The 13,649-nt window shown below is 44.5% G+C and overlaps 1 protein-coding gene across 2 annotated transcripts in view; it reads left to right on the plus strand.

Moving 5' to 3' along the window:
- The window catches only part of MPZL1 (myelin protein zero like 1), a 57,444-nt gene that overhangs the window by 25,857 nt on the left and 17,938 nt on the right, over positions 1 to 13,649 (plus strand). For both annotated transcript variants that reach the window (XM_074349774.1, XM_074349775.1), the window contains exon 2: positions 10,826 to 10,992. In XM_074349774.1, the coding sequence (XP_074205875.1) occupies positions 10,826 to 10,992 (167 nt within the window). The remainder of the gene's footprint in view (positions 1 to 10,825; positions 10,993 to 13,649) is intronic.

The raw sequence follows: 13,649 nt of genomic DNA on the forward strand, positions 1-13,649 counted from the left end.
ACTGTGCTTTAGAACTTCTGAATGTTTGATGTACGTTTCATTTGTTTCGAAAGTGTATTTTTAACCATTAAAATAATAGTAAGGAACAACATGCCAGAAACTAGGTTATATACGTAATTTGGGGACTTTGGAGACCACTGCCATGTTAACTCTGGCAGCCAGTGCATTCTTTAGAATTAAGCAGATTTTTGTAATTTCCGTGTATACATTTAAACTTGTGTGTGACTGATTAAGAGGGTAGTAGAACACTGCCCTAGTCCTCTGAAAAATTCAGGTCTATACATGTGCACTCATATATATTTTACAAGCCAACATACCTGAACCTACACTCAGTCAAACGCCAGGCAAGGCTCGGCTCATGTTTTAGGCATGGTCTTTTTTATTATAGTATCGTAAGTGAAGTCCAGTGTCTCATTGATGTGCTGGATAGTGATTACAAGCTTAGAATCACCTTGGGGCCTTTTAAAAATCCTGATGCCGAGGCCACACCCCATACTTATTAAATCAGAATCCCTGGGAGTAGGGACAGGAACCAACCATGAATAATTTTTTTTTAATTGAAGTGTAGTTGATTTACAATGCTAATTTCAGGTGTAAGTGATTTTTTTTTAAAATAGACTTTATTTTTCACAGAAAAATTGAGAGATTATATACCCGTATTTCTTCTGCCCCAACACATGCATAACCTCCCTCATTACCAGCATCCCCACCAGAGTGGTGCATTTACTGCAACTGAGGAACCTACATTGACAGATCATTATCACCATTTACATTTTTGTAAATCGCTTACATTCTTGTCCGTCATTTACATTCTTGGTGTTGTGCACTCTTGGTATTGTACCTTCTCTGGATTTGAACAACCGTATAAAGACATACATCCATCATTGCAGAGTGGCTTCAGAAGCCATCACTATTTTTCAAAGCTCTCTGGGTGATTCCAAAATTCAGCCAAGGTGGAGAACCACTGTGCTATATTCTACTTCTGGGACTTACTACTGTCAGTTTTGAGTACTTCTTGTCTGACTTGTATGTAAAAACTACCTCTGTCTCCATTATATAGTGGGTTCCACATAAGACTCTGTTTGAATAAAGGACTCTGTTAAAGATTGATAATCATCGTAGTAGAAAGAGCCAGGCTTTGGAGTCAGAGGGTCCTAGATTCAACTTTTGGCTCCACATTTGCTGAATAAGTCACTTGGGCAAATTCCTTAGCCTCCCTGTGCTTCTGTCTAATAGAAAATACCCAACAGTGATGCTGAGAAATAATAAACGTACCACAGTTTATTGATGCTTAAGTGATAGTAAGCACTTAATACGTGGTGGTTTGGCCGTTGCACATTCTCTTTTGCCCTGTTTTGGAGACAAGGAGTTACCCTTCTTGCCATCAACCGTAGGCAAGTACTTTACCATCTTTTGGTTTTTTGTTCCTGTAATATTGTGTAGTAGCCTTTTCTGGACTAGATTAAATTTTGGTTCAGGTATCTTCTAACACACTGCAGGCTTTCTGATAAAATTTAACAGCTCGGAAAAATAGATTTCCAGAGCAGTGGTCTTTTGCTTCAATGGAAAGTTCGATATGCTGTTTCGGCCCCTGGGAAGTATAAACTATGTGAGAGTGTTACTCTGTTATCCATGAGATCTGCCCCCAGAGCTGTCAACGTGTTCTTTATGCTGAACATTTTAGTCCACTGTAACCTGTCGGAAGTAAAGCGATCTGATTTCTTCCCCAAAACGTCTTTATTTTCATCTGCTTGCTAAGAACTGAGAAATGTTTGGACAATTTTGGACTAATGTTTGGATGCAAATCATGCAATGCAGGTTGTCTACAACTGTGGCATTTGTGTGGACTGCTTGGTTGTTTGGAGACCTTGGTCTTGAGCGGAAGCCCTGCCCTGTCTCTGCGCCAGCCCCGTGTGCCTCCCAGGGGCCAGGCACGGGGCCTCTCTCTGCTCCTGCCCTGCAGATGTGTGTCCGTGGTCTCCATGGGACTGTCAGGCCCTCGAGGGCAGAGGCTGAGTCCCAGCGTGGCTTGAAAGAATGAATGGTTGATTGAAAAAAGGAAAGCCGTAGCAGGAAAGAAAGATGAACAGTAGACACATAGAGGAGGGCAAACAAGAAATACCAGTGCTTTAAGGAGTCAAGTGATTCGTTCAGTGACTGGCCTGATTCAGGACCTTTTGAATATCTCTCATTTGAGAAACAGAAAGATCTTTGTTGGTACAGAGGTCAAGGATAGAGATGTGGCCAGCTGGCCATCCATCATGAGTGGAAGGAGTCAGCTCTGAGAGGAATGTGTAACCCTGTGTGTTTTAAAGTGCATGGATTTTTAAATTATTCTTATTATTGAACACCTCAAAAGATGAGTCACGTCTGGGATAGTCTCACCTGAAGAGGAAGGTGGCTCTTGGAGGAAACCTGTGTAAGCCTCCTCTGAGATAGTGTCAGCATTCAAACTTGACCCTGAGTAGTCTCTGCAAATACCTTTTGTGTTGGGCATGATGCTGAAGCTGTTGGCTGTGGCACAAGTATAATGTTTACGGCTGAGCTTAAATGAGTTGAGGTTGGTCTTTTTTATTCTCTCCATTCATCCATCCATTCATTCATTTTTTTCCAACTTTCAAACAAACATTTGTCGAACACACTGACAAGGGGGGTAGGCATTTGCGAGGTAATGGGGTTGGTGTGATAAAAAAGGTGGACACAGTCCCCCCACCCTCCCCTGGGGACGGCCCCAGTCTCCCCAGTAGAGTGGGAGGGGGGCCGGGTCGGGTATAAGGGGGCAGACGCCAGGAGGAAGTCACTTTTCCACTGTGGCCTGAAGCCTAACTGCAGACCGAGTACAGAAGAGTGTGTCCCTGACAAATGAAAAGCTTAATTGATTAGTATTTGTGGCTCATTGAATAGAGTATATTTTCGTCGCCTCCCCTTACTGTGCCATCTGGCTGAGGGAGTGCCAGAATAGCCCTGATGCACGGAGGAAAGGAGCCCACGTCAGCCGCAGGGTGGCCCTGTTCCGAGGGGGCTGTGAGGCCTCTGACCCGACACCAGCGTTGTTTCCGCGGACCCACGTGGTCTGTTGGCTTTCCTTTATCCAGCCTGGTCGCAGGAGTCCCAGCTGCACTGTGAGGGGACCCCGTGCTGGAGAATTCGGAAATTAAAGGAGTAACTCTCTTATCACCTACTGAAGTCTTCCTTTCTCTCTTGAAAAAAACCCAGTTTTTATTCTGAAAAATAAAACACACACAAAAGAGTGTGTGTGTGTGTGTGCAGTTCGCAGAGCACACATTAAAAGGAGCTCCCAGGCCCTCACTACCTGGCCTAGGACATTAAACATGGCCATTAGTGTGCGCTGTTCACATCCTGCCCCCTCCACCCAGCTCCAGTCATAACCACTAGTCTGAATTTTGTGTTCAATGTTCTGTTTTGTCTCTCTTTTACTGTGTTTTAAAAGGTCATCTTTATTTTTGCACTAGGAAATATTACAGTATCAGACTACTGCCGTGTGCCATCGGCCAACACAAGAGAGGCCAGAAAGCTGTTTGAATAAATTGCTTGATTGTACTCTTTTAAGGAGGAGAATATACTGGTAACATCAAAGCCCTTTTAAAAACATGTCAAAACAAAAGCCTTTCGATTTCAAGGAAAACCTTAACAGAGTTTGTTTAAAAAACGGTTTTTACAAACCAGGGTACAACACATGGACGTAGCAGGAACATGACAAGGAGTTGCTTCCACCAAAGCCAGTGACACCCCTGTTATTTCAAGCCAGGCCGTGAAGGTGTGCCTGTTCGTCATAATGTTGCCCCGGTGTATTTAAAATGATTTTGTGGTATCAGAGTTTGAATTTGCTGGAGTAAGTTTATCTTGACATGTTAGTTGGAAACCCTTATGGACATTGATATGACTTAAGTGATTCAAAATATTGAAATAGATCATGTCAGAAATAGCCCTTTGGGCAAACCATGTTCGAATTTGCATTTTTCTTTGTGGTTGTGATGGATGTTGTTTGTTTTCTTGTATCTGCACCCCCCCTTCCCCTTAAACTGTCAGGTTCTCCATCCACAATGAGAGAATATCAAGTTCTGAGTATCATATCTGACTACTTAGTGAGTTGATTTCACAGACTTCTTGACTGCTTGTCAAATGACTTTGCAGCCTTTTTTCATTTGAATTGCTCTCCCTCTTTTGAAGGTCATTGTCACTTCGCTGCTAAATGATATTTTGGGGCAACCTAGTGTATTTCAGAAGTTTCTTTCCCAGAGCTCAGCAGGAGAAGGGTTGTTTCTGTTTGTTTGTTTTCTTGCCCTTTGAGCTCTAGTGTACCTAGCACTATTCCTTCCCCAAGAAGAAAGTAAGCCCCGCTTCCATTACTGTTCTGAAGTTTATCTGTAAGTTAATATGTAACTCAGAGTCCAAAGTTGGCCGGTTATAAAAACATGTGCATATCACTTAATCTTTTTATTTCATTTCATTTCGTCTCTGTGTTTTTATTCCTGAGGCAGTTGGTTTTTCCAGGACTCAACAAGAGGCTCCCCCTATGCACCAACCATCTATGAGTTTTTAAACTAAAGTTTTAATAGTTTTCACAGCGATTTTTTACCACCATGCCGTAATTGTAAATCTTAGGCCTGAAAGAAACTTATGTAATAACCTTACTCAGACTGGGATTCCAGTCCGCAGGGACATGGGATGATGCAGATTAGAACAGTAGTTTGTCTATGTCTCAGTGTGTTACCGAAAAGTTGTTACCAAAAAATCGGCCTCTGCACCCTGAAAAGCAAATTCAAACTGGGAGACAGAGTTTGGGAGCAAAGAAGAGAGCAGCTTTATTGCTTTGCCCGGCAAAGGGGAGTCACAGCAGGCTCATGCCTTGGAAACTGAAGCCATCGTGGGGTTGGGGTCTTGAGGTTTTATAGAAAAACTGGATGCAACAGAAAAGGTGGTAACAATCAGGGCGTTCTACAGGGTGTTACATTCTCTCCATCTTGATAGGAACTTGCTGTTATGGAGGAATTTAGAAGAGTCTGCCCATTTTCTTAAGGTTCAGCCCGTGACCTTCTTTCAAGACCTCTAGGGTAGAAGGATAAGTTATTTGAAGAAAAGAGTGCACAGGGGGCGGGGGGGAGCGTGTTAGTCATAAGGTCAGTTTAGCTAAAAGTACAGGCCTGAACAACTCAATAGCCATCTTGTTAGTTTTCTGTCTTTCAAATGCCCTTTATATTTGCATTGTTTAGCCATTCTAACTAGCCCCTTAAAACTCTTCTGTGACTCTGAAGGTGAGCCATTTGAATTCCACCATAAATTTACTGTGCACTTCCATAATACTCCTAGCACTTAGAGAGAGAGAAAGGAAGAAAGGAAAGAAAGAGAAAGAGAAAAAGAGGAAGGAAGGATAGAAGGAAGGAAGGAAGGAGAAAGAGACGAAGGGAGAAAAGGAAGAAAGAAAAGGCTGGGCAAGGCTAACAATTCCTGGTTTAAGAACCCAGCGAGTTCATCCCCTGACTTGGACTGTGTGGAATGTATGAGGGGGAGCTCTCTGTCTGTTTTCCTTTCTTTCCTGACACTGGAGAAACTTGCTAAGCAGATGTCATTGGTGCTCATCACAGTTGATCAGAAGCTGTTGTACCGTTCTTGGCAAAAGCGCTTTGGGCTTCTATTATGTGCAGTTTTAGGAAGGGTCTCTGCTGAAACTTCTCCCTGAGATCAGCTGTGCTGAGCACCTGACTCAGCCGTTCGCATGGTTGATTATTCTTCTCTTGTCTCTCATGGGATCACGATTTCCTGTCTCCGTGTCCGTAGCATTCTCTGAACTGGGGCACTCGTCACAGGTAGAGGAGCAACAAGGTGACAGGGTGTCTGCTCAGCATGTTTGTGGGGGAAGCGTGGGAGATGGGGTCTGAGAGGTGGCTGGGAACTAGCTTATGTCGGGCTCTGTGGGCCACTCTGAGGACTCGGACCTGATCCTGGCTGATATGGGGAACCGTTGGAGGGTTTTGAGCCAAGGAGTGATAAGATCTGACTCGCATTTTGACAAGATCTCTCTGGCCTGTCCGTAGCTTAGCCACAATTAAGTGGCTGAGGGTGGAAGCAGAGACATCACCTCCAGAAGTCACTGAAATGACCCGGATGAACAACGCTGGTGGCTTGGACTAAGATGTGGCACTGAAAAAGCAGGAGAGATCAGTTTCTAGATAGGTTCTTAGTAGAGACACATGCTTTGGGATGGCCTGGAGGTAAGTTGTGAGAAAGAGGAGGCATCCAGAGTTTTGGCCTCAGCCCCTGGAAGGCTGGAGTGATCACTTACTGAAATGGAGACGACCGTGCAAGGACAGGTATTGGGGTGGGAATCAGGAATTCATTCTGGACATATTAAATTTAAGATGCCAATTAGATCCAAGTGAAGTTGTTGGATAAACATTTGTATATGTATGCAAGGGGGTGTGTGTGTGTGTGTGTGTGTGTGTGTGTGTGTACAGGGGTCATCAGCACTTAGGAGGCATTTACAGCCCTGAAACTAGATGAGGTCACCACAAGGATGAAAAGATAAGAGGTCAGGGGAATGATCTGGGACTCTGCACCTTACAGGGGTCAGGGGAGCTAGAAAAGGAGCAGGTAATGAGATGAGAAGAGAATCAAAAGGGAATGAAGTTTCAGAAGCCAAACTGAAAAAAAAAAAAAAGGTTCCAAGGAGGGAGAGATAACTTTGTCATGCTGCAGGTGGATCAGTAAGATGAGGTTTGAGAATGAATATTGATTTAGCCACATGGAGGTCATTGGATTCCTGAACAGGAACAGTTTGAGTGCAGTACCGGGGATGAGAGCTGGAACTGGGCTTGTTCAGGAGACAGTGGGAGGAGAGAGACTGGGCACAGTGAGTCTAGGCAGTTCTTTCACGATCTGTAAATTAGAGGAAGGCAAAGGGATCATAGCTGTGGGCAGATGCAGGGTCAAGGTTTTTTTCCCCTAACGTTGAGATATAAACAAATGTAATTATATGGCTGATGGCAGGAGAGTGGGGTATAGATGGTGTGGGGAAATGTGGAAGGATTGCTGGGCACCGTTAGGAGTCCTCTTTGAAGTTAGTGGTCATGAATTTAAAGTGAAACCAGTCAGTGGGAGTGTTTGCTTTTCTCCCGTCTGTGCAGTGTGGGTGGAGAAGTGGATTTAACCAGAATTGAAGTTTGGTGGGGTGAATGCACTGCCAGGAGAGAGGCAAGGGTAGTGGGTGAGTCTCTTGCTGCACCGTGGATCTAATCTGAGGGGGGCAAATGAAGACATGCTGGGGATGAGACAGTAAAAGGACTGGAAGACTGAAGGATTCTGGGCTCTGATGTGGCTAAAGGATCAATAAAATTGATACCGGAAAAAAATTAATGTAGGGTGAGAGGAGGGCTGTTTCTCAGCTCTCATTTGACTCTCTGGGACGTGGCCCACCAAGTGTGGGTCCTTGGCCTTGTGCAGAAAAGAATTCAAGGGCGAGCCACTGTTGAGTAAACATAGATTTATTTAGATATATACTCCATAGAGTGTAGGCTGTTTCAGAAGGCGAGAGAAAGGCCATGACATGTAGGGGTTGGGTGCTTAAATTAAAGTAAAAGTAGGTACACACTCCGCAGAGTGCGGGCCATCTCTGAAAACGAGGCAATGAGAGAGGTGGCCACGCAGTGTTGCCAGTTTTTATGGGCTCAGTAGCTTCACGTGCCAACAAGTGGGAGGACCATTCCAACTACCCTGGGGAAGGGGCTGGGATTCCCAGGAATTAGGCCGCCACCCACTCTTTGACCTTTTATGGTTAGCCTCGAAGCTGTCATGGCACCTGTGTGAGTGTCATTTACCATGTTAATATTACAGTGAGCATATGATGAAGCCCAAGGTCTACTAGAAGTCAAATCTCCTGCCGTCTTGAGCCTTAAGGTCTGCTGGGAGTTGAATCTTCCTCCATTTTGGTGTTAATTGCTGTGCCATTCCTTGAATGGCTGTGCCCTGCCCCCTTCCCTCCTGTCTCAAGATCAGGACATTGGAGGAAATGCTCTGGAAATGTCCAAGGTGGTCAGTCAAAGAGTAAAGAGCCTGAAATTGAGACTGTGGAGGGGGCGCAGGTATTGATGGTAGAATCAGTCATTCCCAACCATGAGCAGTTTGCCCCCAAGGAAGGGACATTTTGCTGTTGTCTAAGGACATTTTTGGTTGTCAAAACTGGAAGGGGAGAAGATGGTACAGACATTTAGTAGCGGTCAGGGATGCTGCTGAACATCCTGTAACGCACAGGAGAGCTCCCACAACGAAGAGTGATCTGGCCCCATCATCACCAGTCCCAAGGTTGACAAGCCCTGGTCTAGGGTGTGATCATGGGAATTAACATCTGGGATAGGCCTGAGGATACAATTATTGGAGAAGATAAAGAGGCCAGGGTTTTGGAAGGCTCTTCTCATGACTAATGGAATCTCCAGGAACTATGACAGATAGGAGATCTTTCTATCCAGGGGTAAGAGGAAGTTAACTAGCTGGCATGGAGTCGTTTCATTTCTCTGGAACTAGCTGACTGGCTGGAGTTGGAATTCATAATCCTGGCTCTGAGAGCTACCTGTCCAGATTAGCTAAAGAGTGATGGTATGTTGTTGTTTTTAAAAGCCACCTGTTTATTAACCAGCTTTGGCACAATTAAATTGTCTGCCTTAAATAGATTGTCTGAAAGCCCATTTAGGAATTTGGTTGGTCTGTTTGGTCAAAATTCCATGACTGTACACTTGGGCACCTGGCCTAGTTCCATCTTTAAATAACGTCTCAGGGTAATGTTCTTGGAACCAGGCCTTGTGGCAGGGGTCTGGTTTGAGAACGTCCTTGGGAAAGTTTATTTGTCGACTTTAAAAGACCGTGGCCTTCCTCGCAGCGCTCGTCATGGTGGAGAAAACGAGTCGAAATCACACAGAGTAACTAAGGGTTATGCGCCAGTGCCGCTCCCTGGGATAAGCCGGTCCAGTCGTCCAGTCTTGTGCTTTGTCCTTCATTTTGAACTCAAGTGCCCCAGGGCTGCTTTCTGCCTACCCACAATAGCTAGGAACGTCTTTTGTTTGCTTCTTGTTTGAAAGAAGGGCTTGTTTTGAGGTTTGGACCACAAATAATAATCCATTGTTCCCTAGAATAATAATCTACCCTCTTTAGCAGAAAAAAATCTGCCTGATGCAGTGTGGCTATCAGTTTATTTAGAAGAATGGCCAGAAGTGCCCATTGTTTCCTGAGGATAAACATTTGGAAGATGGTTGGGAGGAGTGGGGGAAGCCTCCTGTTCTCCTTGGCCTGGAGTCAGAGTTGAGACATGAGGAAGAAAAAATTCTGAATATGACCGTCAGCCCCGGGTGACAATACCCTCCCTTATTCTGCTCATCGGTTACATTCTAAGAATAACTGGAACACTGCACACAGGGATTCTCTCCCAACTATTCCTTTAAAAACTATCTTCTTTTGAAGACGGGTGTTTTTAATCTTTCCCGCACAAGCTCTCATTGTTTCCACTTTTAGGCCAACTAAGCTTCTTTCTAACCTTCAGTCACGAAAGTGTCCTTTTTGAGTGCAGGTTATTTTACTTTAGCAGCAATCTCTGAATTCCTGCAGTTGCCTCTTATTACAAATCTCAAAAAAAGCTGTTTTTGTGTTCCAAGTAGTAGACATTTTAATTACTACTTCCTGAGCTTCTGCTGACTGAAAAAACTCGGTGGGTACATGAAAATGTGACCCAGCGTGGTCAGCTGTTTCTTGAGTACACACATATCCCGTGCACTGAAGTCTCACAGTAAGTAAGATTTCACTAATGAGAACAAGATAAGTTATGTACTTTTTTTTTTTTTTTGCTTTAAATCCCTTATGGGAAAAGGATCAGTTCAATAATAAACATGGCTTTAAAATGAAGTGATATCTTACCTAGAATAGTTTTAATTGTTTTAAATATGGAAGATGAGAACATTTCCACGTGGTTTCAGTTGAAATGTAATGGGTGAATATGAGAATAATTTTAAAAAGTAGAGGGGAGGGTATAGTTCAAGTGGTAGAGCGCTTGCTTAACACTCATGAGGTCCTGGGTTCAATCCCCAGTACCTCCATTGAAAAACCAAATAAATAAACAAACCAAATTACCTCCTCTTTGCAAAAAAAAAATAGAAAAATAAAAATATGGCCTCCACGTCAAAAACAGGCCACCAGAGAAGTCTGATGAGATGCCCTTCAGTAGACGAAAGGATAAACTGTGGTCCATGCACACAGTGGCTGTTATTCAGCAATACAGTGAACGGGCTGTCATGCCACGAAGTGACACGGAGGAAGCTTAAGTGAATATTGCTAAGTGAAAGAAGCCAGTATGAAGAGGCTACATTTACTCTCTGATTCCAACTGTAGAATATTCTGGACATTAGTGCTACGCTAATGCAAGATGTTAGTAATAGGGGGAACTGGAGCTTGCAGGAAAGGGGAAGGAATATCTAGGAGCTCTCTCCTTTCTGCAAACCTCAGACTGCTCTAAAAGATAAAGTCTATTAATTCAAAAGAAAACGTAACTATTAGGTATAGCTGGACTAGTAAAAAATATCTTCTTACTAAAAAAAAAAAAAAAAAAAAAAAAACCAAATCCCAGACTCTCAGCCAGTTATCCTGTTTATAGGAAGTACCTGGCTATACAGTACTCCGCCAGAAATGTGTAGTACACCGTGGCGGTGGATTATGGTATATGTCTGGTAACGTTCTTGTATCTTTTCTTTGTCCTCTGATAAAGATGCACAGTGATATTGATGCTAATAAATCCCACTCCTTAGCTCTCCCGTTCCTCTCTCCCCAGTGACTGCTGGCGTGTCGGCCTTGGAGGTATATACGCCAAAAGAAATCTTCGTGGCCAATGGGACGCAAGGGAAGCTGACGTGCACGTTCAAGTCTACTAACATGACCGGCACGTTGACGTCAGTCACCTGGAGCTTCCAGCCGGAAGGAGCCGACACCACTGTGTCGGTAGGAACGACTGTCTGCTCTCTGCTAGTCCTGCCCCCCGGGGTGCTTTCCTGCAGTGGTGTAATTAGTGATCCATTCTCTGGATTGTCCACTTCCAAGATGACTGAGTTTGTTATCTACTACAGACTTCAAGGCCCTTCTCTTCCTTTGGACCCTCTAGGAAAAAATAAGTTCAGCATCCCTTAAATGCAGCTTTTTGTCAGTATCGATACATAGGTGCTGGGTTGGAATACATACCTGATTTCGAAGTTTTTGAGCGGACCTGTGTCCCTCAGGATGTATGAAAGGGAAGGATGGAAAGGTGAGGTACAGTCAGAGATTACAAATGTAGGTAACTTCCTCACTGCGTCCAGCTGGGTATGACTCTGTGTAAAACAGAGTCCCAGAGTGAGTGAGGACAGGAGCCCACACAACTGTCGTGCAGAAGCAGAGCCAGCTTCCCATTGACATGGCATTGTTGCAAAACACGTGTCCTGTGGATGCAGAATTAAACACACACATTTACTCAGGAGGGTCCAAAGAATTACTGAAACCGGTGAAGATTTCCCCCTGACACCTTTGGCCAGCCTGGACGTGAGGGCATTGTTTTATCTCTAGAAAGTGAAGCGTCATCGGGAAGACACCCACAGGTCATAACTTTCTCCACAAGAACAGTTCCGTTTATGCTCAAAACATTCCTGTCTTTACACACCTCAAGACTTAATATTTAAGAACATGCTGGATTTCTGAGTAATGTTTTTAGCTCATCAATTTATACTTACACACCAATCCGATTACAGTTAATTCCAGAACTTTCAGCTACTGATACAGGGTCCTTTAACTCCCAGATGTCAGTGCACAGTCAGTAAGATGAGCTGGATGCTCTTCATTTTTATAGATTTTCAGGAAAAGTAAAATCAAGCCTGACATGCCATCGGTGGCTTTTCTGGTCCATGAGATTAAGATCTGCATGTCTAAAACAGAATTCATCTTTTCTCCCCTCTGCTTCCCTTCTCTGCTGGTTCTTTTTGGGTACTTTTGTTCCTCTAGGGACTTGACTTTCTAAATCTTCAGAGTTGTGGGGTTTTTTTGTTTGTTTTTTTTTTCTGTCCTTCCATCCACCATCCACTACCCTTCCCTGCCACCCCTCATACCCATCCCAAGAAATAAGGACATTTGCAGGTTCTTCCTACTTTGTTTTTGTCAGTCTTCCTGCTCCTCTGCTCTCCATTAAGTAATAAATGCTGTTCCGGGACTGGCGCACTAGCCCCCTTGCTTATTCCTCCACTTCAAGTCGTCCATCTTTCATCCCACCCCTATAGTCCGCCAGGGACCTCGTCTTACAGCGGTGCTTCCACCTCGCCCCACCCTCGTCCAAATCCTCGCAGGTCCCCGCCGCCAACCATACTCATCTCGGCTTCACAGCTCCTCCCAGGTCGCCTCCAGCCCCAAGTCTGTCCTCTCATGGGATCACCTTCAGTCTTAATAAAAAGTGCTTTATGCTTTGTTTTTCCACTTCTGAACACTTGCCGTTTAGGTTTTACCCCATCCCCACATTCTGATGTCTCCGTAAGATCTCTTTTGACCTTTTTAGCTGTTCTTAAACCTCACTCCCCACCTTATCTGGGCCAGTCCTGTGAGGTAGCGTCCCTTTCTATGACAGTTTTTCTCTTCTTCATCTCGAATGTAAGTATTTTGAGGGTAGAGACCTATCTTACACCTTTGGTGACCCTCATGGTTTTAGCACCATGGCTTGTACTTAATAAATATTAGTTAATTAGGAGATCTAGTCCCTTTTTTGTGTGTGAGCTTTTTTTTTTAAACCGTTTCACTTCTCTCTTTCTTACTGGTCTGACCAAAGCATTGTTAAATCAGTTCATTTCAGCAAACACACCCAGTTCCTGTGATGTGCTAAGTGCGGAGAAGTATGGAGAAAAACAAAGCTTAGACCCTGCCTTCAAAGGGTGCCTGGTCTAACAGGGCAGGCCGGCTGCGGAAGGGCTGTGCAGACACAGCGGTGGGAAACAGCGTGGTGTGGGTCTTCATGACCAGTTGAGAAATGCAGGGCAGGGAGTGTTTGCAGCTGAGGTAGGAAAGGAATGCAGAGGCCAAATGCCACAAGGACTGGTTCGCTAAGCTAAGAGTTTATGGTTCATTTCCTGGTAAAGAAGAGAGGCTGAGGAGTTTGGGGCGGGGGAGACATGATGAGACACAAGAGGCATTAAATAGTGGAAACAGCTTAAGCTTTGAAATCAAAGCTGGATTTGAATTCTCTCTCTAAGACCTGTGACTTTGATTAAGCCACTCAGATTTTCTGAGCCTCACTTGCGAAATACCTGGCAGGCGAATCTCACCTTGCAGGGTGATTCTGAGCATCAGAGCATTACTTTCCATGGTATTTCACGTTTCTGCACATCTTGCAAATGGAGGCACTGGCTGCCTTTCTTGTACAGTGACTGACCTTGGGAGACAGACATGGCGCCTCCTGTGGGAGCAAAGGACAGATCTGCTTACTGTCCAATATAGTAAAGAGGATGTCTCCCTTTGGGGCAGAGGTCAGACAAGCTTACTGCCCATTGTAAAAAGTTTGAGTTTCCCAAGCTCGGGGCTCCTTGGTTGTGATGCAAAACCTCTGTGCACAGCGTCCACCTGAGCCCCTCCGTGCCATCCCTATGGGG

The sequence above is a fragment of the Camelus bactrianus genome, chromosome 21 (genome assembly GCF_048773025.1).
Source record: "Camelus bactrianus isolate YW-2024 breed Bactrian camel chromosome 21, ASM4877302v1, whole genome shotgun sequence".
Lineage (NCBI taxonomy): Eukaryota > Metazoa > Chordata > Mammalia > Artiodactyla > Camelidae > Camelus > Camelus bactrianus.